General features: G+C 43.6%; 3 protein-coding genes across 3 annotated transcripts; 2 read left to right on the forward strand and 1 right to left on the reverse strand.

Moving 5' to 3' along the window:
- Positions 1-320: 320 nt before the first annotated feature.
- Positions 321-3,703, forward strand: LOC132793572 (uncharacterized). Its single transcript, XM_060803557.1, has 3 exons — positions 321-882; positions 2,853-3,182; positions 3,239-3,703. The coding sequence occupies exons 1-3, from the start codon at positions 865-867 to the stop codon at positions 3,560-3,562; spliced, it is 672 nt and encodes a 223-aa protein (XP_060659540.1). The 5' UTR covers positions 321-864; the 3' UTR covers positions 3,563-3,703.
- LOC132793569 (succinyl-CoA:3-ketoacid-coenzyme A transferase, mitochondrial) lies at positions 3,590-6,938 on the reverse strand. Its single transcript, XM_060803553.1, has 4 exons — positions 6,755-6,938; positions 5,941-6,139; positions 4,118-5,094; positions 3,590-4,053 (listed from the first exon to the last, which is right to left on the reverse strand). The coding sequence occupies exons 1-4, from the start codon at positions 6,809-6,811 to the stop codon at positions 3,739-3,741; spliced, it is 1,548 nt and encodes a 515-aa protein (XP_060659536.1). The 5' UTR covers positions 6,812-6,938; the 3' UTR covers positions 3,590-3,738.
- A 258-nt stretch (positions 6,939-7,196) lies between these two features.
- Positions 7,197-25,383, forward strand: LOC132793565 (lysosomal-trafficking regulator). The gene is given in 20 exon segments (XM_060803540.1): positions 7,197-7,394; positions 8,058-8,370; positions 8,446-8,522; positions 8,585-8,735; positions 9,436-9,546; positions 9,620-12,347; positions 14,146-14,949; positions 15,010-15,452; positions 16,122-16,431; positions 16,434-17,101; positions 17,727-19,319; positions 20,093-20,263; positions 20,324-21,085; positions 21,381-21,514; positions 21,569-22,322; positions 22,730-22,871; positions 22,930-23,288; positions 23,340-24,241; positions 24,299-24,748; positions 24,810-25,383. Coding segments are annotated over 19 exon segments (10,842 nt in total). The 5' UTR covers positions 7,197-7,394; positions 8,058-8,208; the 3' UTR covers positions 24,931-25,383.
- Position 25,384: the final 1 nt, after the last annotated feature.

The raw sequence follows: 25,384 nt of genomic DNA on the forward strand, positions 1-25,384 counted from the left end.
ATCTAGATAACACAGAAATCCTAAGGGAATAAAAATGCCATCATCATAGCTGAACTTTGGTTCACCTGGCGTATGCGTAATAAACCCTGACTTTGAAGATCAAGTGTAATGAAAGCACAATACAAAAGCTAAGTGAACTAGCCGAGACAGCAATCATTCGACTCTAAAAGCTCAAAGCTTGCGTGGGATCTCGATAAAGAGAGCGAGAGCGAGACAGAGAGAGAGCTTTGCCGCTCTTAATGCGTTAACAGTACCAAAACGAGTTAAAGTTTTGGTTTTGGTTTTTATTTGTTGCTTTGTCGCTCATTCTTCATCGAAAAACTGTCCACAACAGACGTGTAATCGCCGCGTTTCCCATTATTGTCGTGCGCGTGAAAAAAAATACAATAAAAGCTATAGCAACGGCGTCAGGCCAGTAGAAAAGGTTAAATATATACCATACGTATATATATTATTATATACTCGCGGTGCTCGCAATTTAATGTGCTTCATATGAAAAATAATTCGAAAAAGCGACAAGTTAATGCAATTAAATTCAATCAATCAACAACCGGTTCTTCATTTGACACCCAACAATTAAATAATATAAAATAATAGTTATTATCAAAGCTGTCTATTTGATTTCACGGCAAAGTGAAATAAACGACGACAGTTGAAAAGTGTGCGGAAAATTTAGCAAAACAAATATAATCCAATCAATAATATATTATTATTATGCGTATTTGATCTTTGTGTGTGCGTGTGTGTGTGTTGGGAAATATCAATAACTGCCTAATAATCGCAATATAAACAAAACAAAATTCCCAGAAACGAGAACTCCACAATCATATACTATAAAACCAATAAATTATTAGCCAGACAGACATGGTATACTCCATAAAGGTGAGCAACGAACGCGTTTTGGCCTCAATAGACAAAAAAGCAGCCGAAAACAAAAAAAAAAATAATATAAAATAAAATAAAAGTTAAGAGATTGTCTGTATCGCCAGCATTTTAATTGTTTTCCCCTTTTTCTCGTTTCGACGTTATATTAGGCTCCAGTTTTAGATTTTTAAACGCTGTCTGGCCAAAACTCGTTTTTGGTTTGTGGTCCAAAACGGCGAAAGGCAGGCAGAGAATGAGAGACTGAGAGAAAGAGCGAACAAGAGATGGGCAGCGAGAGTATTTTTGGCATTAAATCTAGCTATTTATTGGGATCTGTTTTTATTTTAACTTTGCGCGTAATTAAGCTCATTTAAAAATGCGCCCTATAAACAACGATTTTATTGTGATTTACTATTTTGCCAAATGCCAGACAAACTAATGGCAACTCATGCTCTCGCTCTCGGTCTTTCGCTCTCGTGACGTATACTTGATATGCGTGATAATCGCAACAAATGCGAACCTATCGATTGGTCGACACTGCGTTATCACTTAAGTGTTACAGCAACAGCAGCAGCGACAACTATGACAATGTCTACTACTATGTATACTTTATTACATGGCTTTATCGTAGAACTGTCATCAAATTAGCTGCCGCAGGTATTACTTTTTCGAGTACCCTTTTAACACCATGTAATTACACTCGGCACTAAGCCAACAGCTACCAACCAACCACCAACCATCGATTGTCCCATTTTCAAGCTAAAAAGTGTAAACAGCACTTTAGAGATCAGAGAGATGTGAGATTAAAGCGATGAGTGATAAATTGATTGACATCTCTCGGGGCTTGCCTATGGGAGACTGTACCTTTTGTCAAAGTCAATCACGGAAGATAGTATTATATAAGCTCATACATTGTCGAGGGCAGGGAGACCACCCAGGAGAAATAATATCTTATATAGCACTTGGCATGCGAGTCAAGTAGTGTACTCAATTGAATATATTCATGGGTGCATTAGGTTAGTCAAACATCGAGAAACACTACGCAGCACAGTTCAAGATTGACTAGCAACGTCTGATATAAAAATAGACACCGATTTAATAACTATAATTATAATTAAAGCCAGTTGTTCATTATTATGTCATGAACTGCGTCTTAGCAGCTTCTGGATTTTATTTTTTTATTCTCACATTCCCGCTCAGTGTCAAATTGGATTAATCATATGGGAAAGATTTTGCACGCAACTCAATCAAGGGCTAGACCTCGTGTTGGGGGGAATGAAGCTGCAATGAAGCTGCCCAAAATATTGTCACACTATAGAGTATAGAAATGTAAAAATGATAAGCGACTCTAAAATATTTCATAAGGCTGGCAGGCACTGTCGTCGTATCTCAAGTCTCGCTGATAACGATAAGTTATTTTATATTTTTTTTGTTTGTAGTGTATTTGTATTATTATGTTATTGTGTCGCATGGACAAGCGACCGAATACCATTAACGAGTACTCGTATTCGTATTCTTCGGGTTTAGTATCACTCTAAACATGATGGTGGTAAGGTGCATGCCAAAAAGTATTTCGTGTTCACTGGCAAATATTGCGCGCAATACCGTTAAATGAATCACATTCTGCGATTCGATTAGAATCGTATCACAGGCAATGTATAAGCCTCTCGATTCCCCCCTTGGGGGCTGCCTGTCTTATCAAGGAAAAACATGTCTCGCCTATTTTTGGAAACTAAGAAATAAAAACAATTTAATTGCCTACTCTATCAACACACTAAGAACGAGAGGGATGAAAGACGATAGAATGTGTCACAAGTTCAGATCGAGATCAGAGATACCGCAAAGCCAAAATTTGAAATGTAAATTTTCATTACCATCAGCTGTTGCAGAAAGCGTAGAACTCCTTATCAACTTTGCTATCAGCTTTAAACAACTTAAACTAATCTTTACGTGTTTTGTTATTCTTTTTTTATTTTGTTCGGTTGTAGAACAGCGAAACTGGTGAGTTTGAGTATTTCTACACCGATTCAGCACGCGTCAAACAGCCCAAATATGACGAAGAGACCGGTGAACCCGTCAACGATCGGATGAAAGTTCGCTATCGCAAGCACGGCAACTTCCATGTGCCACGCCATTTCTTGCGTGGCACCATCTGCGATGAGGTCGAGAATGTGCTGGCCAACAAATATCAGGCGGACTTCGAAGTCAAAGCCAAGTATCTGAGCGACGATGAAGCGCGTAATGTTACCGCCAAGCAACCAACTAAGACGCCCGGCTATGAGCGTGAGGATTACATCGAAATGGATGGAGTGAGCACCGTAAGCTGTAAATCAATATAAATTTAAAATGTGTGTACTAAATATTTGATTTGTAGAACATCATTTTGGGCTACGAACGCAACAAGACGTACTTGCTGTTCCTCATCCCAACGCTCTTCTGCTGGAGCTTTGTCGTGTGGTGGCTGTTGTCCATTCTGGAGATCGTTCTCCACATGATGGCACACAAAAAGAACTCGCTGACCATGCAGAAGAACCTCTATTTTCGCAGTCCTATGCACGTTTTGAGCTCGCAGTTCTGCGCCATCTGTCGCAACGAATACGGCAGCAAATACAATCGCACCTTTGATATACTTAATCGACAAATGCGCCTCGCTCATCGCTCCGGGGCACTTAAGGACATGGCCAAGGCAATGGGGTAAATGGGTTGGATTGGATAACAAGCAAAATTACATTAACAAACTTTACACTTTAATCGTAATAAAAGAAACACACACGATTGTTGTTCCACGTTTCAATAACAATAAATGCACAAATATATCACTTCGAGTACCTGAACTGCATTTTTAGCCAATTGCAATTCTTAATTCTCGGCAGCTTAGACGGGTATTTGCCTCATTTGGGTCACATTTGGTGACACACTGAACTTAGCTCCGGTGCAGGCAATAATATCATCGACCGTGAAGCCTTCGGCAACCTCGATCAAGGTTAAACCGACGCCCTTTTCCACTTGGAACACTGCCTTCTCCGAGATGATCAGATCGATGACTTCCTTGCCTGTGAGTGGCAACGAGCAGCTGTCCAGAATCTTTGGCGAACCGTCGCGTGCATTGTGTTCCATCGTAATGATGACTTTTGTGCCGGGAGCAGCCACCAGATCCATAGCACCGCCCATGCCCTTCACCAGCTTGCCCTGCGATGCAAAATTAAGATCATTAATAAACTGTATTTTGTTTAAGGAAAAAAATTGCACTAACGGGTATCATCCAGTTGGCCAAATCACCAGTGGCCGACACCTCCATGGCACCCAGAATAGTCAGATCAACGTGTCCACCGCGTATCATGGCAAAGCTGTCATCGGAGCCAAAGTAGGCAGCACCTTGCACAACAGTAACGCTCTCCTTGCCGGCATTGATCAAATCGGGATCGACCTTATCCTTTGTAGGGAAGGGACCCAGACCCAGGATACCGTTCTCCGACTGCAGCATGACGTTCATGCCATCGGGGATGTAGTTAGAAGCCAGCACTGGAATGCCAATGCCCAGATTGGCGTACATGCCATCGCTAAACTCCAGCGCCACACGACGAGCGATGCGCTCACGCAGCAGCTGAGCAGGATTTGCCTTTGCAGCCGGTTGACCGGCTTCCTTAGGTTCGGTGATGCGCAGACGTTCCACACGCTTGTTGTAGTTGCTGCCCTTGAAGATGCGCTTCACATAGATGCCAGGCACATGGATCTCATCGGGAGAAATGGCGCCAACAGGCACAATTTCCTCCACTTCAGCCACGGTCACCTTGGCCGCACGGCACATGGGTGCATTAAAGTTACGGGCGGATTTGTTAAACACCAGATTACCCAGGGCATCGGCCTTCTGTGCCTTAACAAAGGCAAAGTCAGCGAAAATGGACTCCTCCATGACATAGTTGCGGCCATTGAAGGATTGCACCGGTTTCTTAACGCTCTCAACGATCACCTTGCCATCCGTGGAGTATTTGACGGGTGCTCCGCCTTCCTGGACCAAGGTGGCATAGCCAGTTGGGGTGAAGAATGCGGGAATGCCGGCGCCACCAGCACGAATCTTTTCGGCCAAGGTGCCCTGAGGTGTCAGTTCAACGGCCAATTCACCGGCGAGATACTGACGCACTAGCTCGGTATTCTCGCCCACATACGAGCCAATCACCTTAGCCACTTGCTTCTGCTTAATCAGCACTCCCAGACCGCAATCGTCTACGCCTGGAAATGGTCGCGAGATAAGATTGATTATTTGCAAAATTTATGTTGCGATAAAACACTTGTTTTGTTTGATTAACAGTGGCTGCTGTTAATAGCTAGTGATAGGCAACCCTGGCCAATCAGCTGTGCTCAGCTGAGTTCATCAGCCTGAACTAGTTCCCTCGGAACTTTGAATCTAGGAATGCAACAGGTGTCATTACCATATGATAACTGGAAATGCTAATTAGAGGTGGAAGTTTCTATAAAATGCAATTAAAACAAGTCTTAAATTTATGAGCAATGCGAATCCAATATTTTATGATGCTAATAAAAAAGCTACTCGGATTTAAATCAATTTAAATCTTTTCAGTATTTGTTTAATGTGTTTTAAGTCAAAAATGATTCCGATATGTTTTTAGTGTCTCTCAAACGCATTAATTAACATTAAATATACTTCAGTATCTCAAAACTTAAATAAAAACACTAAAAAACTGTTTATTTTATCATAGTTTAAAATGTTTTTCTTTATTTTTAATGCGTTTACTAACAGCTGATAAATTGAAATTAAATAGCTTGTGGTGCTTATGCTTCTTGAATTTCAATTAACCATTTTTTTTTTTAAACTAGCAACTCCTTATAATGTTTGCAATGTTACTTTAAATCAATTCCTTACATTTTATTTTTAGAGTTGCAGAAAAGTTTCCCTTATTAACAGTTCGCTAATTAAAATCAAATGTTTTTAGTGATCAATTAATTAATACTGGCCTCTCTTCGTATATTTTTAGTTCAATTTGTTGATTCAGCTTTAGTTTGTACCATTAAATATTATTTTAAAGAAAATTTAAATTGATTTGCAGCTCTATTTACCTCCGTTATTGGACACTGCGGTGATGTTCTTAACACCCTTCTGTTTCAGAGCATCAATCATCTTCTCGGGAATGCCGCAAATACCAAAGCCACCAAAGAGGATCTTGGAACCATCCTTAACATCGGCAACCGCGTCGTTAGCGGACTCGTAGATTTTACCCTGTCGAGGTTTACCCGATGTCGAATAACAAGCAATGAGCTAAAAGTAGAATAACCAGGTGTTTAGATTAAATTAGGTTTCCAGCGGGCAGCAATTTGCATACAAGTTTGTCATGATTATCTATCTATATAGCGTGAGTGCGTGTTGTTTTTATTTTTGCAAACAACAACTTGCGTAACAGCCGCCTATTTATTAAATTGTGTTCGCTAGTGTTCGTTGTCGGGTGTCAAGGGCGAGGAGAATTTGTTCGCGTGGGGTGATCACAATCACGATCAAAATAGTGCTTATCAGGACTGTAGAAGAAGCCAACGAATCACACACTAATAAACTTATCAATCTTCACTATTCACACACACACACACACTCACACAAACAAATGTGTAAACTATGCTGGGAAGTGTGTACACATCTAATTTTAGCATATCAACATGTGGCTGTTTAGCACCTGTTCCAAGACTGGATTCAGTCTTATCACGCACTAAGCGAGAGGTAACAATTTCTATGAGTGGCTAATAAAGTGTTAAAGATAGTCAAGAAACCCCACATAGAGTGTCTCTGCATTTGTTATTGTAGCCACAATTAGATTATCCAGACACACAAACACACGCATAAGTTGGTATCTATGAATAAATAATTGCTACACTTTTAACTCACCTTGAACGCTGGACTCTTATTGGCCAGGCTCTTATTCACAAGAAATCTACACAGCATTTTGTTACAATTTGTGTGTGGACTTTCAATATGAAAAATATTCCTTAAAAATTGATATTTTTATTATTATTAACGCGAATTCCGTTGAATAAAAGCGCGCGTAACAATCGCCGTCGAGCAAAAGACTGACTGCAGATACAATAGTTAAATAACATTAGCAACAGCTGTTAATTAACAGCAGGCACGGCGCAACTCAGCTGTTGCTTTCGCTCATCGCATTATTGTAGATAACAGCTGTTGTATGTTTACATTCCCTGTACAGCTGTCATCGATTGTTTTGCGTTGTATCGCTATCGAACTACCATCACTCACAGCTGATTTCTGCAATAACAAAGCAGTTCTTGAGCGCTTTTTGTTTATAACAATAATAGAACGCACGCACACACCAACAGACGTGCAGCGGAACTAAAACAGTGTGTTGTCCTAAGGAAAAAACTATAATTGTGTTGTGTTATTAATATTTTTGTGAACGGTGTACATACTCGAAACCAAAATGGCGTATTAAAAGTGTTGTTGTTTTGCGCCGTTGTTTTTTGTTGTTCCCGTTGTTCTTCGTGGTTTTTTCGTTTTTTTGGTTCTGCGGGTAAGGTCTGGTGATTTTTCGCTATGAGCAATTCTAATATAATATATATGTGTAAATAATTTAGTGGGCAGCGTCATCGAAAGGTATTTACGCAGTTTAAAAATTGGAGAACTTGAAGAATATATTTTTAATATGCATATATTATTGTTATTTTGTTTACATTGCAATCTTCTGAGATGTTGTTGTTGTTATAATTGTTGTTGCTGAAGTCGTTGGCCGATAAGAAACCGCATTTAATTGCTAATTGAACTGAACGGTCAATTCATAAACTATGCACTTTCTATTGATCAAGAAGTCGGCGCATAGAGTTACTCCGCTTATCGTCGCGAATAGAGAAGACGCGCATCACTGCCAGCTATTTACCCCGCCGCCTTCTCCCGCGCGACACGCCTACAAATGCCGGCTTTGGAGGCGCACTTGACAACAGCAACAGTGCAGTTTGCCATTGGAGCATGGCTATAAATAGCAATCAAATATAGTTTGCCAGCAGAAAGTTTCCATTATATTGCTCGTCCAAATAATAATCAGCTTCACCGGCCTCTGCTGTGTGTATGCGTTCCTCCTTCTCCTCGGTCGCTCGCTCGACTATCGCGACCACGCATAAAGTCAGTTTCACACACACAAATGCACTCACACACTTTATTTGTACTTGTTTAATTACAGCTGGCAGATAGTCGCTAGTTCGGTGCATTCACATCCATTCGGTCAGTTCACTTGCAGCGCTTATTGCGGCCACAACGTTGCCCGATGCTCGACAATACAGCCGGAATCGTAGCAGCAGCCAGAAGCAGCAGCAGGAAGAGTGTGTTTTGCCATGGCCACCGAGCAGCAGCAGCAACAGGAGAAGGTGGAAGTGGAGGTGGAGGAGGAGGATCAACGTCAACTGTTGCTGCACACATTGAACAGACTTTGGAGCCATTATCTGCACGCTCCAGACTCTGAGGCTGCGGATGATAACCAAGCAGCGAGTGTCAAGGTTTGTATACAACTCAGATATATTACGCTCTTCATTCCCCTCATCACTTTTTCACTTATCGCACACTTATTTCAGGAGCATTGGCTCTGGCTTTTGCTATACAACTTTCAGTACGTGGATGATCAAACGCTGCAAGATGCCCAGTTCAATAGGTGAACTAATCATTTCTTTCTCATACTAAACATAATCATATTCATATCATTGTTGCTTTTAGCAATTTTAACCAGCTGCCAGAGGAGCTGTGTTCATATCTCCTGGAGCAAGTGTATCAAATCATCAGCGCTGCCAAACGATCGCAGGAATTGGAATCCGAGCAGCAGAACAAATGCATCAAGCAGCTGCGCAAGCAACACAACCTAGCACAGGTAATAAAAATACAGTTATTATCGGTTTTTATGGATGATTAGAAAGTGCTAAACTAATTTCTTGTATGATCGCTAAAATACAGAAATTTATTGACACTTTTCTTTGATCAATAAGTTGAATTAGTTACCTCAAATTATATTACAAAGGTCTAATAGTCACGTCTAGTCATTGTATTGCAATTCCTTCCAGTATTCTAGAAAACAGATTTAGGTACAGACACTTTTAACTAAAAGCATTATTATTATAATCACTTGAATTGCGTGTTATATATGGATATACATACAATTTATTCATGAGACCTATTCAGATATACATTTAAATCATCGACAATAAGTTTAACAATATACTCAAATATATTGTTATGTATTAAATCCCACAAATTTCATTTTACATTCGCGAAATTGAAAATATTGTCAAAATCCATTTATATAAAATAATCTTTCTTAAATACAAAACTACAAAGGTATATTTATGAGTTGAGAATTAGTAAAAAGTTAAAAACTTATTGAGAATTTTTATCAGTCAATAAGCTGTATTATTAGAGTCTACTTCAAATTATCTTTAATCTACAACTCAGTATTGAGGTATTGGATTTTAGTGCTTAATCTTGTTCGTAAATATTGCCCAAATATTATCTGCATTATCAGTGTAATTCCTTGTGTGATTTCATACTAAATATATATGCCAATTGGATTACAGCTCATACTCAGCACACCCAGCGACTGCAATAAGATACTGGCACTTCGAACTTTCCTCACCAATGGACTGGGTCAGCACTTGCTCGCCTTTCTGCTGCGAGTGCAAATCAAGGCAAGTCAAAGCAGAGCTACTCCGAAGTGAAGTCAGCTTATCATTAACTGTTTTGTTTTTTGTTTCTTTGCAGCACATTGCTTCACAGAAGAGCCTCTGTCAGCTGTGCATCAATCTGTTTCCCAATTGCAAATGGAGTGCAGAGAATCCGCCACTTCAATCGCTCACCAGCATTGCACAGTTCATTGGAAGTTTTCACCTGAATTCGCAGCGCAACAAATCACGTCGCCAGCAACAACAGTCACAAGTTCAACAGCAACCGCAACAAGTGCAACTTGCAGTTGAGACAGATTACAATTTTGAGCAGTTTAAAGCTGCCAGTAAGACGAGCGATGAATTGGCTTTGCTGCTCATTCAATTGCTGACGCGTTGCCTCGATGCCGAGCAGGAGCCGCAGCTGAGTGTGACTGTGCACAACTTTGCATTGGGACATCTCTGCAGCGGCTGTGTGGAGGATGCCAACGATACGAACGATGAGATTATCAAGTTTGAGTTGCTGCAACTGATCGCACATTGCGTCAACAACTTTTACGTGCATGAGCAACAACCAACAGCCTTGGATTTCAACAGCAACTTTAGTCAGCTGCTCTATGCGCTGGCTGCCAATCGAGGAAGTCCTTTGTTATCGCATGGCATACTCTATCTAATGTTTGGCACGCTGCACAATCTGATCGAACATGGCGCCCAGCAGTTGGGACAAATCGATGTGAAGAACTTTGACAGCTGCTTCGACGTGCTGCAAGAGGCAGCCACCTCAACAACAAGCACTTCGCTGCTATTTCTGCACATCTACAAGCTGCTGTTGCGTCTCACCGATCATCTGTCGCGCCAGGAGCAACAGCAACAATGTCTCATGGAGAGCAGCACCTCCACCGCACTGGCCAAGCATCAACAGCAACAACAACAGCATCAGCAACCACCGCGCCACAAGCGACAGCGACACAGTCAATTGCACTGCTCGAGGCGCTCGCTGAGCTGTTATTTCCAGGGCAAACTGTATCAGCTACTGCCCAGCCTGGTGCCCGAGCTGCAGGAGCACAGCGTGCGCTCGCTACTGCGCACCGGCAGCTGCTGTTGTCACTACAATGCGACCAACTATGCCAGCTGTTTGCGTCTGGCCACACAACTCTCGGGCAGTTATCAAAAGTGCGCCTACAAATTTCTGCACTACAATGTGCTGCACACGATCTTCGTGAAGCGTTCGCCACAGCATTGCAGTGTCTGCGAGGAGAAGTTAAAGTCACCGGCATTTCACACCCAACTATTGAGCATCTACAGGGATAACTATCGACCGCTGCTTAACACCAGCTCCATGCTGCTCTTTCTGAAGCATCTCAAGCACATTGCTTACCTGCTATCGTATGATCTGGCTGCTGGCATTCTAGCTGAGGTGGCGTTGCCCATCTTTCGGCAATACAAACAGCTAAGCGAGTGCAGCGCGAAGTCGCACATCAATCCAGCTAATAAGTTGCCAAGACTGCAGCTGCCTGGGAGACTGGAGAACTATCGTGTGCTTCACGAATGTCTGAGCATCTTTGTGATGTACTTGAGCGACATTCGGCTGGTGAAGGCGTTCTACAACGAGGAGAACATCGGATACATGCAGGATCTGTTGAGTGTGCCCGAGTTGCAACGCGGCGTCTGTGATCTCATCAAGGTGGGCATCGATAACATTGCCTTCCTCGGCGACAACAATCACGAACAGGTTGCTTTGAGTCGTCGTTTGATACAACTACAACTGAATAGCAGCGATCGTGCCTCGAAGCTGTTCCAGGCGCTGCTTCAAAGATGTGCCAAACGTTCGCAGGTTAAATTCTGGCTGGATGATGCAGCAAATACAGCGCTGCTCGATGGTCACAAACCTGTGGATATACTCTATATAACAGCGCTGCAGTGGACACTCAACTATGAGCTATTAAAGACCAGTCAGCTTTTTTATAATGAATTTGCCAAAATCTACTCGATACCCGTGGAAATGACAGTGGACGACGAGGATGACGAAGAGGAGGAGGAAAAGTTGAAGCTGGAGCAACCACAATTGGAGCAGGAGCAGAAGTTGCGGCATGGTGATAAGACCATCATTGACATACTCAAGCTGAACTACAATGCGCTTAGCTGTTTCCTCATGCTGCCCAAAGCCGCCATCTCAACCGCAACCGCAACGACGACGGCAACTGTGACGCCGTCGTCATCGACGTCGCAGACGCCGCTGCCTCAGCTGCCACGAAATGGGGGCGTTTGTGGCTCAAGTTCATTGGAGGCACTCGTGTCGCATGTACAGCTGCCGTTCAGTAGTGCGCTGGCAGCCTCGACAACGACGACAGCGAGCTCAGACTACGCGGACTCGTCGCTCGATTACGCCGCTGTCATCGATAACTACGCCGAACAGGCAGCATTGCCTTCATTTCTACAACATCTGCAGTCCAGTGAACCGGACGAAAGCATTGTGCTCTTCGACATACGCGGAAGCAATCACAGCAACAGCATTGAACCAACTACCACAACAGCTATCCCACTGGCCACCACCCACTTGACACTCTCCAACGTTGCTATTGAGGATCAGGTGGCCGCAGCCGGACTAATTAGCAAGCTCTTTAACATTGTGGGCTCGCTTTTTGGTGGCAACGCCACCAGCCCCACGTCGGACGAGAGCGAACGACGTGTTGCGGCAGAGCCAACTCTCGACATCGATGCTGACTTGTATTGTCTGTACGAATCGAATGGGGAGTGCAAGAAACTGTTGCTAAAACTCTTCGAGGCGACCATGGCCATCTGCATCAAGGGCTTTCAGAACGAAGAAGGTGAGTCTAAGCTGCGTAATATGTGTGGAGTGTGAGGGTGTGTGATTGGAGCATGAACGTGTTGTCGATTCTACGCTTAAGTGGTTATTATACCCTGTACTCTAAGAGGAGAATAGGGGAGTTTGACTTTATTATTGAATAAGACTAAATGAATCAAGTGTGATGATGATACGTAGTAATGACGTCGTTAATTCGGTAACCGCAACAATTCTATAATTGTGATTATGTGGGTTATCCATATTAAAAGATCTCACTAATATAAATTTATTATTCACAATTAGATATAGAATCTTTCAATTTTTTTATTATTATTAGAAAAGCAGAGCTTTTCTTAATGTAGACGGGTTTTCTCATAAAGCAATGTTGAGGTTCTTGAAAGTGCATTGACATTATTTATTATTTCATTCTTTTAAAAACTTATGTGTAATAATTTAGATAAACAAATTTATTTTTACGAAAGTTTTATAGTTGCATTTTTTCGTTATGAATTTTAGTTATTTTTTGTTTTTCATTTTTTAAAAACTACCCAACTTCATTCACATTTTTTGATTAATTGTATTTTGTGTTTAATTTCCAGACTATTAGCTCTTACAATTTTCATTGTGCTTTAATAGTTCAGCATGAGAGTCAGGAGAAACAAACATTTCAGCCTCCTAGCTATTACCTTATGAACTGTGATTGAACAGTTTAGTCTGTCAGTATAAATATGAATAGATTCGTTTAGAAGTGGTGTAGAAATTTACAAACTACAGAATTCATGTGTTCAAACTTTAGCATTCTACCTCTTACCATTTGGGTTATGCCTTTATTATTCAGTCAGTCTGTACAAACAGTTTTATATATCGATTAACAGTCTCCTAGCTCTTACTCTTACTATATGAGCTGTGTTTTAATAGTTCTGTCTTTGACTCAAGACAAACATTTTAAATAAATAGAATTTCTGCAGAAATTGTGCAAATTTTAACATTTATTTATTAAAATATCAACCTTCTAGGTCTTACCGCTTGGTTTGTAGAAAGATGTTAATTATACAGTAGTGAGATTTTGACTAATGGGAACAATCCAATATTGAATTTGACTTTCTTTGCTTTGCATTCATTTCAATTATGATTAAAGAGTGTCTTCTCAAATGAATACCCTTTGATAGACAAGCAAGCTCGGCGACTGTTGCTATAACATTCCGCGGCTAATGCGTTTCCAATGCAATCGACTGAAGCTAGGCCAAGAAGCCTTAGAAAAGCCCGTGAGTCGAGAACAAAGCACGCAACACACACAGCACTCGAAACAGATGAGAGGGCAACGATTGTTGCTGTTGCTGTTGCTTATGTTGTTGCTCTTGTTTGGCGGCGGCTAATAACGGTGCGTTGTGGTTGCCCAAGAGTTAATTATAAGACGAGTCAGTTAGTCGGTGAGTCAGGCAGACGCTGTGTTACTTTTGCGCCATAATACGAAGCGCTTACAACGAACACTCCGAGCAGCTGAGATTGAATTTCTCAGACTGAGAGTGTGTGTGTGTGTGTGTTGCACACGTTACAGAAATGGATACAGATGCCGGAGAAGGCATTCCACACGTTCCAACAGTAACAACAGAGGCAGCAACACTTTTGCTTTGGCACTCGTCGAACACTGACGACTAACTCCCAACGAATGCTGTTGCAGACGACGCTCCCGCTGATGTGTTTTGCTTTGTTGATGTTTGAGCTAGATAAGATCTAGTCTCGATTCTTATCTAACATCTCGCGCGTCCACTCAACCGAACCAACCGAAGCTCTAATCACATTTCATTTGGTCTTTGCAGTCGAGAAGATGCAGAAGCACCTGCGCAAACTCAAGGCAATCATACTCAGCAACGCCTCGAGCAACTGGTCGGAGCATGGCGAGCAACATGCTCGGGACAACGCTGTCATTCAGACACTACAAACGCTGCTCAAGATCGCCGAGCTGTCGAGCACACACCACAACAACGAACCAGCTGGCGTGGCTGCTGTAAGTGACACGCCCTCCGCAGACTCCACACAACCGCGACCACGTGCGCGTTCCTTCAACAGCGGCAGCGTTGAGCTGCCTCGGCCACAGACCACAGCGGTCAAGCTGCCGGCGAAGAATTCGCTGGCCACTCCACCAACACCACGACGTCGCCCCAACTCAAGTGAAGCAGCCATGGGCGCCGATGCCGATTACTTTTCCACACGCGCCTCGCTTAGTTGCGCAGCCGACAGCGAACTCGAGCTGAGCGAGAATGAACAGGATTACTATTTAACAGCAGACGAAGGTTATGAGGCGGATGGCGAAATAGCCGAACTCACCGAATCCGAGTGTGAACTGAATGGCGGCGTCGCTGTGGCCGCCAACGAATCGTGGCTGCCCTTTCAGCCATCGTCGCGTTATCGCAGTCACATCATGCACGAGGGATTGAGTCAGCTGGTGGTGCAAATGCTGGTGGAATTGTCGCTGCTCTGCATGCGCCAACCCGCCGGCTGGACAGAGAGTCTCACACAGCTGGCGAATCGATTGTTTGTCATCAGGGATTATCTCGGTGGACCGTTGTGTCTACTCCAAGGTTTCGCTCCTGTCCTCAGCAGCAGCGATGCCAAGCTGCGAGGTAGGTTTGGAATACTATCAAGCATTTTCCTCAACTAATCATTTTCCTTTACTCTTCCAGAACTCCAGCAATCCATACTAGAGCTAATCAGTCAACTGAATACTCCCGATGTGCTCAACACTTTCTTTGGCATTTTGGCCAGCAAACAGCCGCCAATCGAGTTGCTAATGCGTCACATGCATCACATTTGCGCCTTCAGTTTGCGCAAAGCACAGCCTTGCATGGAACTGGAGTTTCCCATTACAATCGATGGCAAAATTGTCATCACGGCGGATGCATTTGTTAGTGAACAGATCGAGCGCGTACGTCTGCAGCATCAACAGTGTCAGGCCACAACTTTATTCACACGCGCCGCTTGCATTGTGCCGGTGACACAGACGCGTCTCTGGCAGCCCGATGGACTCACGTTGTCGTTGTGGCTAGAGGTTAAAGGTCAGCAATTGCAACGCAGCTTTGCACAACTGAACGACGACGAAACGCGCTACTCCGGCGAGGATTTGACAGTGAGTACAGTGTTTATTTTGATAGCTGTCATTCCAAGGAGTTGAAGCTTATTATTAGTGGAGTTATTTATGAAGACAATTAAAATATGTCAGTATGTCATGTCTGTCTAAACATCCTGAGCTCAGAGGCTACAAGAGTTACTTCTACAGTTATCATATGTACGATGAATAGATCTTATTGTTGAATGTTTCGTGCCTTAGCAATAAAGACAATGTATCTATACAGCGGATCTGTCACATGTAGGTTCGTACATAGCTATTTTAAGCCATTTAATAGTAAGAGAAAAAATTATAGACCAACCTATGCAAAAAAGTCCAATGTTACAGTTTGAAGTTAGAGAATATCTCCTGCATTATTAAGAATTTAGCATATCTTAAAAACTAGAGTATTCAATTATGTGAATCACATTAGCTAATAGCTGCAGCATTCATCAGATTAACGTTGATTAATTGTTGATTAAGTGGATTTAAATTCAATGCCTTCGACTAGAATGATTCCTTAAAATCTAGTGTTAATAATTAGCTTAAGACTTTTTGGAAGTCTGTTGTAGCTGTACCAATATCTGTTGCTTGTTGACTATTAATTATTGTATGTACTCTCAAATGCTATGGCAGTTATCTTCCTCAATTTTTATATCAAACTTAACGAACATGCCTTCTCCCCCGCAGAAATCGCATCTTATCTCGCTTGGCAGCAGCGGCGTTATGCTAAGTATCTACATCAGCAACAATCTGCAGTTGGTTTTCGAACTGGTCAAACCCAGCGAGCAGCTGCCGCAGCGCATCGAGGAACACATTGAGCCAGCTACAAGCACTGAGCCCGCTACACAAACAGCGCAATCGAGTGGCAGCTTTCGTCATGCTTTGAAGCAAACGAAGATGGCGCTGCTAAACAGCTTTGGACAGATGCATCTGCTCAACGGACATCAATCCTCGGCCGAGGGACATGGCGGCTACTTTGAAGGCGCCTCCGTGCAGCTGCACAGCTGCGTTTGCCACGCAACAAGTGGCTGCATTTGGTGTTTGGACTGCAGCAGCAAACGGATGGCTTGCAGGTGACCATCTGCATGGATGGCCTCGAGCAGCACACGCTCAACATGCCGTTCCACAATCTGCACGTTGCAACGCGCTCGCACAGTTTCCAGATGCTCGCCGTGGGCGAAGGCATTCCCGCCAAGGCGGGCAACGGCAATAGCAACAGCAGCTCATCGCGTTCCACGCTCGATGGCTCGGCACCTCGCTATGCACTGTCTAATTTGGTGCTCTTCAAGCGTCGCCTAGTTGAGCGCAATCTAATGCTCAATCTGACCGCAATGGGCCCGGACTTTACCGAATTTACACAGTGCCAAGTGGCCAATTGGAAGCCCAACTATGGTTACGTGCAGCTGAACAAACTGACGTCCGCTTCGTTTGGAAATTATGCGGACTGCATGAAGCTGTTGCGGCAAGCAAGGGTTTTGGTCTATTCCGCACAGCAACCTGATCTTGTGATGTGCTATGACACCAGCCAAGAGCTGGACATGTCCAGCTATGGTTGCCCGCAGGGACACATGCTCTATGGCGAGCTGCTGCAGCATCATCCACAAACTCTGCAGACGGCGGTGCTGCTCAACGGAGGACTGTCCACGATGCTTTACCTTTTCGCTAGGGTAAGTAACATCAGTAAAGTATCTATCATTCAAACTATCGAAAGTGTTTGAAATTGTTTAATGATTTTGAAATCTATTGAAACTGTTTTATATATTTTTATCATGTCAATATTGTAATAACTGTTTTTTATATTTTTATCACCTCAATATTGTGAAATATACTTTAGGAATTTGTTGTTCATGTCTGAAGTTAAAGGCACATAAAATGTTCTAGATATATAAATGTTTTCATAATTAATTATGTTTTAAAATTCATTTATCATTTTAACTTATTTCATTGAATGTCTTGGAAGATATGCAATTTTGTTGTGCTCTAAGAAATGCCTTAAATAGAGTTGAATGATTGATCTAAACCAGATTAGATAACTTGAAAGATTGATCACTCTATGAAAATATCATTAACTTTAATTACAAAGTCGATGAACATTATTTATTTTATTTTTACACGCTCACTTACTATATTATAAATCAAATTTTGCCTATTATAACTTTACTCTCAAATCAAGTCTCTACAATAAACAAAAACATCGATAGTAGATGATAGTACTTTGATGCTTTTACAGCTCTATCTAACAGATCTAGCAATTCTCTATATTCACCCAATTAACACACTTTTCCCTTGCAGATCGTGGAGCTCTCCAGCACAGCCAATACTCAAGCGCTTGCCTTGGATCTGCTACTGCAGCTGGCGCACTCGGATGCACAGCTTTACACGGAGTTTCTGAGACAGGATTACCTCGCACTCATTGGCTATGTGATCAAATCAGAGCGCTGTTCCAAGGACGTGCAATTGCTGCGCAGCATTGTGAACAACGCCTGCTCACAGCCACTCATAAGTCGACGTGGTGATGGACTGCATGTGAATGACAACACAACAGCCTGTCTGGTATATCCACGCCTGCTGATGGCCGTGCTGCAACGCTACTCGGACTGGCATCGCTCGGGATCCACGCACTCCGATGTGCTGGACATGCTGTTCCGTTCGATACTCGCGCTGAGTCGCGACAAGCATCCGCAGCGGGATTTCAACATGGAGCAATTGCAGAACTCGGGCTTGCTGCGAGCGCTGCTCAACCTGTGCAAAGTCTATGTGATAGAATCACCCAATCCGGTTCACATCTCGCCCTATGCCGCCGAGTGCTTTGTGCAGATTCTAGCGGTGTTTGCTGGTTCACCGCCAGCACCTTCGTTGCTAGACGAGATGATGAAGCTGCTGCTGTTGCTGCACAAGCCCAGCGAATGCTATGTGACGCACGATCGTGGCAACTTTTACTTTCTGCTCACTCCGCAGTTGCCTGTAAAGGAACGCTCGCTGGTGGCAGCCAATCTCAGTCGGGTGACAACCTCGTTTCGACGCCAACCGCAGCCAGCGACGCAGGAACTGGATCCAGAGCGTGCGGAGCGCATCAGGCGACTAAGAAGATTTCACAACTCGAATTCCAGTTACAAGCGGGCGCTCAACGAGCTGGAGGATCAGCTGGAACAGATGGCCGACTGTTCCAATCTGAACAAAGCCGCGCTTCGTCTCTTGAGTCCCGTGGAGGCAACGCGTTGGCGTCAGCGCTTCAAGCGTCGTCATCCCAGCACCAGTCAAAGCCCGAAACGCAGTCCGCTGAAGGTCGCCCGACGTCGTGGTCACTCGCATCCCAGCAAACAGTGGCAACCCACGGGTCACAGCACGCCCAGCTCAGCGCAAATGGCGCCGCTGCCCAATCGCAAAACAGACTTCTACGATCAACCCGGAATTGTGACGCTGCAACAGCGTTTGCTCACGCTGCTCAAAGACTTTCTATGCCTGCTGCCAGACTCAGCAGTGGATGAGGTGCTGCGTCACTATGTCAAGCTTGAATTTTTGCTAGTGCTGGCCAATCAACGCAGCTGTGCAGTGCGCACAGCCATTGTTCAGCTGCTGGCGGTGCTCACCAAGCGTTTGCCATCGGCGGAACTTGTTGCTGCCTCCAAGCAATTGTATCCATTGCATTTGGCCAATCAGCTGACCATTCATGGCAGCGATGTGGCCATGTTTGAGGCGTGTCTGTCCTGGGTGACAGATCTCCACGGCAGCCTCGACGACATGTGCAGCAGCGAGGTGTCGCTGGCCATTCGTCAGCGCTTCGGTTTGCAGTCCTTGCTCGCCATCTCGATGGCCATGGGCAACAACAGCTGGCACAGCGAACCGCAGCGGGTCTTCAAGGCGCTGCTTCGATTGTATCTGCAGGTGAGTTTTGTATTTATTGTAATAAGTGTGTAACTGGCTCGCAGAACTATCAATAAGTGCAACCTGATGGGACCATGTGGTTTACAATATATCGATTGAATAGCTGTTAAAGCTATGATGATAATCAAAGTTTTTTTGCTTTAATTTTTAACGCAAAATAAGTATTATAATTATACTGAGAAAATTGATCCAGGTTCAAATGATAACATTCACAGTGATTTTAAGTAATGACAACATTTATATATTACTAAAAATTTAATTTATTGAGATTGTTTTATATTCTGTACTGCAACAAAGCCATGAAATAACTTTTTTTGTTTGGAAAACCGAGAACAATTAGTGAATTAAGATAGAAAAAAACAACTTGATGAGAGTGAACACAAACGATTACTTTATTATTTTCGAATACAAAAATCAATTGCTTACAAAGTAAAAGAGGAAATATAGAATATAGAATTCGTAACACGATCAAAAAAAATATAAATTATTTAGAATTTAAAAACAAAATAGAAACATGTATTACTATTTGTAATTCTATCAAAGCGGACTTTAACAATTACATCTTTCATATTTTCTTAATAAAAAGTCAATGAATTTTACATTCAAGAATCTATAAATTGGAAAATATGTTTCCTAAAGATAAATAATATATTTAATATATATTATATAATATTTTTATAAATTCTCTCAATACACATATATGACTATATCTTAAACTGTATTTCTTCTCAAAATAAAACTATAATATGAATACCATTTCAATATTCCCACAGAATGCCGATGAGCAGCTGAGTCTAGTGGATGCAGGATTGCTGCAGTGTGCAGTGAAGGCGTTGCATCAGCTTTACTCTCTTCGCTTAGGACAACCCAACATGGATCAATCCATCGTAGAGCTACTTGGGGGCATAGGCGAACGTGCATTGAAGTCTGTGGGGCAAATCAATGTGAGTAGATGTTGTAACCACTTTAATGCATTGAAGTTAATCTCTCTAATTCCTCGACAGCTGGTGTGGGATATACTCAACATGCTGTCCTTCTACCAGGACAAGCAACCAGCGCTGATTGTGCGCAGCTTTCGCACAGTTCAAGCGCTCCTGCAGCTGCAGTGGCTCAACATGTTCTTCGAGGCGTGCGAGGGCAACAAGAAGAGCTATCGGTTGAGGAGCAGTCTTCCCGACTGTTCGCTCAGTGCCACCGAGTGTCGCACTCGCATGGAACTGCTCATCGATCGCAGCACACAGTTCTTCACCGGCAGCGGCTGTGTTGCCAATGGAAATACCAACAGCAGCAGCAGTAGCTATGTGGCCAGCAGCCCAGAAGTGGCCCTCTTCGAGCTACTCGTCTCTTATGGCATTGCCAACAATCAGCGTTGCAACAATTTCATTGCCTGGGGTCTGCAACCGTCGCGTCCGCGAGATTTGCGCGCTTACATTGTGGATGCATTGTGGCGCACATGCCAGGATGAGTTTCAGAGCGCCATCATCTGCGATGGTAAGATGATCAAAGCGCTGCTGTGGCTAAGTCTCATGGAAGACATCAAACCGCCCATTGAGAATCTGTCGCCACTCTGCCAGGCGCTGGGCATCAAGGAGAACGACTCCTCTTGGAATCTGGTGAATGAAATTCAACGACTCGAGTTGAATCGCAGCAGCTTGGCAGGCAAGCAAAAGCAACTGCTCGAGAAGACGCTCTACAAGTTTGAGCCGCTGGTGCAGCACTGCATCGACACTTCGATGGTGACTACGAGGCGCGTGGCAGAACTCCAGGTGAGTGTTAAACACATGCTCTTTTACTAGTAGTAGATATAGTACGTAATATAATTTACTGCAGATTTAAGGTTGTGGTTGCCTTACATCAAACACAAATAAATTGCATCTTAATTATAAGAATGGAAATAGCTGAATATATTTTAAAAGGTTTCCTGAAAGTGCAAATTACTTAAGAATATTAAAAAAGCCTTGCCTTTTCATTATGAAACATACTTTCAATCATTTAAATTACGCATGGTCATGCAATAAAACGAAGTTTTCTCAAATTACTTTTACTTTACTGTGTTTTTAGAATGCTGAGCGCAAGTTGCTGATGTGCCACATGAAGGACTACGATGACACCTACACGTACACCAAGTGGCTGGAGATTATACGCCGTATGACACACGAGGGTGCTCCGTGGCACTGCAGCGAACGCGCCGAGTGGTAAGAAAATGAGTTCGTCAATCTTATCAAGCAATAACATTCTTTCCCTTGCAGCTCTTGGGAACTCGACGACACCGAAGGACCATCGCGAGTGCACACGCGATTGCGACGTTGTCACCTAGAGATCGATCGCAGGTTCTTCATGAACGACTATTGTCCTGGGCAGGGACAACGTGAGGATCTGGAGCAGTATACACGACCGCTGGACTATCTGATAGCCAGCTATGATCAGCAATTGAACATATCGCTCAACTCGCAGATACTCTACAATTTCGCGGCAAAGTTTCTGCCCGTGGATGGGGAGATTGATGGCGAGATTATCATCACGGATCTGAAGCTATACTTTCTGGCCACATATCGTTGTAAATACTTTAACGTCAACTGTGATATATCGAACATTACTGAGATCTGGCTGAAGCGCTATCAACACCAGGAGAAGGCATTCGAGATTCTTCTCGACACGAACAAATCGCTCTTCTTTTCGCTGCAAAACGCCGACGACTGGAAGATCATGCGCGAGGTATTCTGTGATAAAATTGTGACCATGCCGGACAATAGCAAGGTGCTGGCCATTACGCAACAATGGCGCGAAGGCCTGCTAACCAACTGGGAGTATCTGATGACACTCAACCAGATAGCTGGACGCACCTACAACGATCTCATGCAGTACCCGGTATTTCCTTGGGTGCTGGCCAACTACAAATCGGAGCTGCTCGATCTCCGGCTGCCGCAGAACTTCCGAAAATTACCGCGACCCATTGCCGTGCAGTTGGAGGAGAATGAGCAGCACTACATCAGCAATTACACGGTGAGTAGTCGGGGTGGAGCAAAGAGTATTATAAGTAATTTAGCAACAACAACAGCACACATTGAGGTTGGCAAAGCGCTACTTAATAGAAAAGGAGCAGTGGCATTATTAGCAAACACTTTCTTCTTTCAGTTTTTTTTTATAATTGTCAAGTGAAGTATTCACTCAAAAGTCGATAAAGTAAAACAAAAAGAAATAAATTTAGCTAGAATTCGCTCCGTTAGCTTAGTGTCTTAATTTAAAGGTGGAACTACATTTTGTTGAACATTATAATTATCACTATTTTGATCATTCCTAATCTTATTTGCCGTCAAAAACCTTAAATCTGTTGAGCTAATTAAAAGAAAATGTATTCATTAATAGCAATGTTAGTAATTACAATCAATTGTGTTTCTTCTTTTCTGCAGTACATCGATAGCACCAACACGAACATGGGTTCGCTGATACTGAAGCCGTATCACTACAGTTCCCATTACTCCAACTCTGGCACCGTGTTGCACTTCCTCGTTCGTGTGCCGCCTTTCACCAGCTACTTTCTGCGTTATCAAGGTAACATTTCCATTATCAATTGTTGGTTAGTTCTTATTCTTTTGTTATTACTTTTTAGACAACAACTTTGATCTGCCGGATCGCACATTCCATGCGCTAAACACCACCTACTGTCTGGCTAGTCGCGATAGTCCCACCGATGTCAAGGAGCTGATACCCGAGTTCTTTTGTCTGCCCGAAATGTTTGAGAACTTCGAGCGTTTCAATTTCGGATGTCGACAGAATGGCGAACGTGTTGAAGATGTGGCATTGCCCGCTTGGTGTCAACGTGATCCGCGACTCTTTGTACTCATACATCGACAGGCGCTGGAGTCGGAATTGGTGCGCAATGATCTGCATCATTGGATTGATCTGATTTTTGGGTACAAGCAAACGGGCGAGAGCGCCATCGAGGCCATCAATGTATTCCACCCAGCAGTAAGTATAAAGTTTTAAAGCAAGTTCTATTTCTCATGGCAACCTTTGCAGACTTACGCTGTGTTCTTGGACTCGGAGATCAGTGATCCCATTGAGCGCGAGGCGGTCAAGACAATGGTCAAAACATACGGACAAATGCCGCGACAGCTGTTCAAATCGCCGCATCCTTCGACCAAGGCTCTGGATTATTCTTTGGTAGACACGCCTATTGTTAACCAGGTGAAGGGACTCCGCTGGGGCGTCTATGTGGGCTCGCCACAGCTGAAGCCACCCTCGTGGGCCAACATACACAAACTGCCCGGCACCGAGAATCTGTTCAGCTTCAGCAACACGAATGTGGTCTATGCGCTGCCCACGCGAGCTGGCGTCATGCAAGGCGCTGAGCCAGATACCTACAATGTCATCTCGTGGGGCTACGACGATCGCATTGTGCGCATCCAGCCGCTGAATAAACCGCAGGCCAAACCCAAGAATCTGCTGCACAATGGCAGCTTCGATGACATCACCGCCTGTGGCTGCGATGTGAATTGCAATCAGCTGTGGTTCGGACACAAATCGGGACGCATTAGTGTCTACAAGTGTGCCAGCAGCATGGATGCACAGCAGCGCACCAGCACCAAGAGCCGTCAGAGCTATGTGCGTGGACTGCGTCTGTCCTACAACTCGGCTTTCCGGAAGATGACCTCAAAGAGTTCGGTGCCTGGCACAGCGCTCGATGTGTCCGATGAGTCGAGTAATCTGCATGCCACGCATTCAGCTGCATCGGTTGCTTCATCGGGCGGATCTTCGTCGAGTGATGCATTGCAACGCGATGGCGCTGATCTTAGTTGGTTGGGTCCTACGTTGCTGGTACGGCACACCGATGAAATCACCTGCATAGCACTCTCGGTGGAGTTCAAGCTGGCTGTGACAGCTGGACGCGATGGCATTGCCGTCATCTGGGATCTCAATGAGTAAGTGTGAGCATTAAATACATCAATTCAGTTGTTATATATAATCTTGTTTTACAGCTGGAGCTATGTGCGCACCATTGCGCGTCCCGCAGAGATACATCAATCGCCCATCACACACGTGGCCATTAGTCCAACCCTCGGAGACATTGTCACGGTGCATACGCTGCCTCAGCAACCAGATGCCAATGCTGTGGCTGTCGCTCAAGCCAAGCCAAGCGCAGCGGATGAATGCTTCGAGGTGACAGAGGAGAGTCTGGATGATTTTGTCAATGTCAACATCAATCCCAATGGCAAATCCATATTACGACTGCACTCTGTGAATGCTCGCTATGTGCAGCATCTGGTGCACGAGGATCGCATTCAGGCTGTGTGTTATTCCTACATCAAGGAAGGCGTTGGCGTCAACGTGATTGCCACCGCTGTGGAGGGCGGCTTTGTGCGCTTCTGGTCCAGTTGGAACTTGGCATTTGTGAGCGAACTAACCACAGGCACTTCGCCCATTCGCAGGTAAGTCCAGAGAAAATATAAAGCCAAGAAACTCGTTAAACTTAATGCACTTCATTCACAGTATTTGCTACTCTACGCATCAGCATTTGGTGGTGCTCACGAGGGAGTCGCACATACAGGTCTGGGAATCGGAGGGACTCTATGGCAATGCGCCCAAATTTCCCCAGATTGCCTACAAGTGAACAACAAAAGTAACAAGCTAATAAAAATTCACTCAACCGATAGCATATCAATGACAAATCCATCAAACAGCATAGCTACTAAATCAAAGCGAATCGTAATCCTAAATTTAATCAAAAAATATTTTTTACTGGCTTCGAGTTACATATATACAATATACATACATATACTATATACATTATAAAAGCAATTCGTTTTATAGCCTTAAGTTCATAGAGCTGTATAAAATACAATTTTCCACCAGACAAAACTTTATAGTTTGCTAACACCTCAAAACATAATACAAACTTAACCAAGTGACGATGGCATCTCTGATCGAGGGCAGAAAAGAAGATACATTACTTCTCCTTGCTACTATCATAATAACTAACCAAAAGGCAGAAGATTCAACTCGTCTCTGCCCTTTCCTTGCCTTCAATTGTTGATATTATCAATAAATAAAATTCACTTTTTTAC

Source organism: Drosophila nasuta, chromosome 3 (assembly GCF_023558535.2).
Source record: "Drosophila nasuta strain 15112-1781.00 chromosome 3, ASM2355853v1, whole genome shotgun sequence".
Classification (NCBI taxonomy): Eukaryota; Metazoa; Arthropoda; class Insecta; order Diptera; family Drosophilidae; genus Drosophila; species Drosophila nasuta.

Coding starts and splice junctions, on each gene's coding strand:
- LOC132793569 (XM_060803553.1), bottom strand. CDS start 6,811: ATGCTGTGTAGATTTCTTGTGAATAAGAGCCTGGCCAATAAGAGTCCA. Junction 6,140..6,754: donor ATAAGAGTCCAGCGTTCAAG/GTGAGTTAAAAG, acceptor TTCTACTTTTAG/CTCATTGCTTGTTATTCGAC. Junction 4,054..4,117: donor TGGCCAACTGGATGATACCC/GTTAGTGCAATT, acceptor TTTGCATCGCAG/GGCAAGCTGGTGAAGGGCAT.
- LOC132793572 (XM_060803557.1), top strand. Junction 3,183..3,238: donor AAATGGATGGAGTGAGCACC/GTAAGCTGTAAA, acceptor TTTGATTTGTAG/AACATCATTTTGGGCTACGA.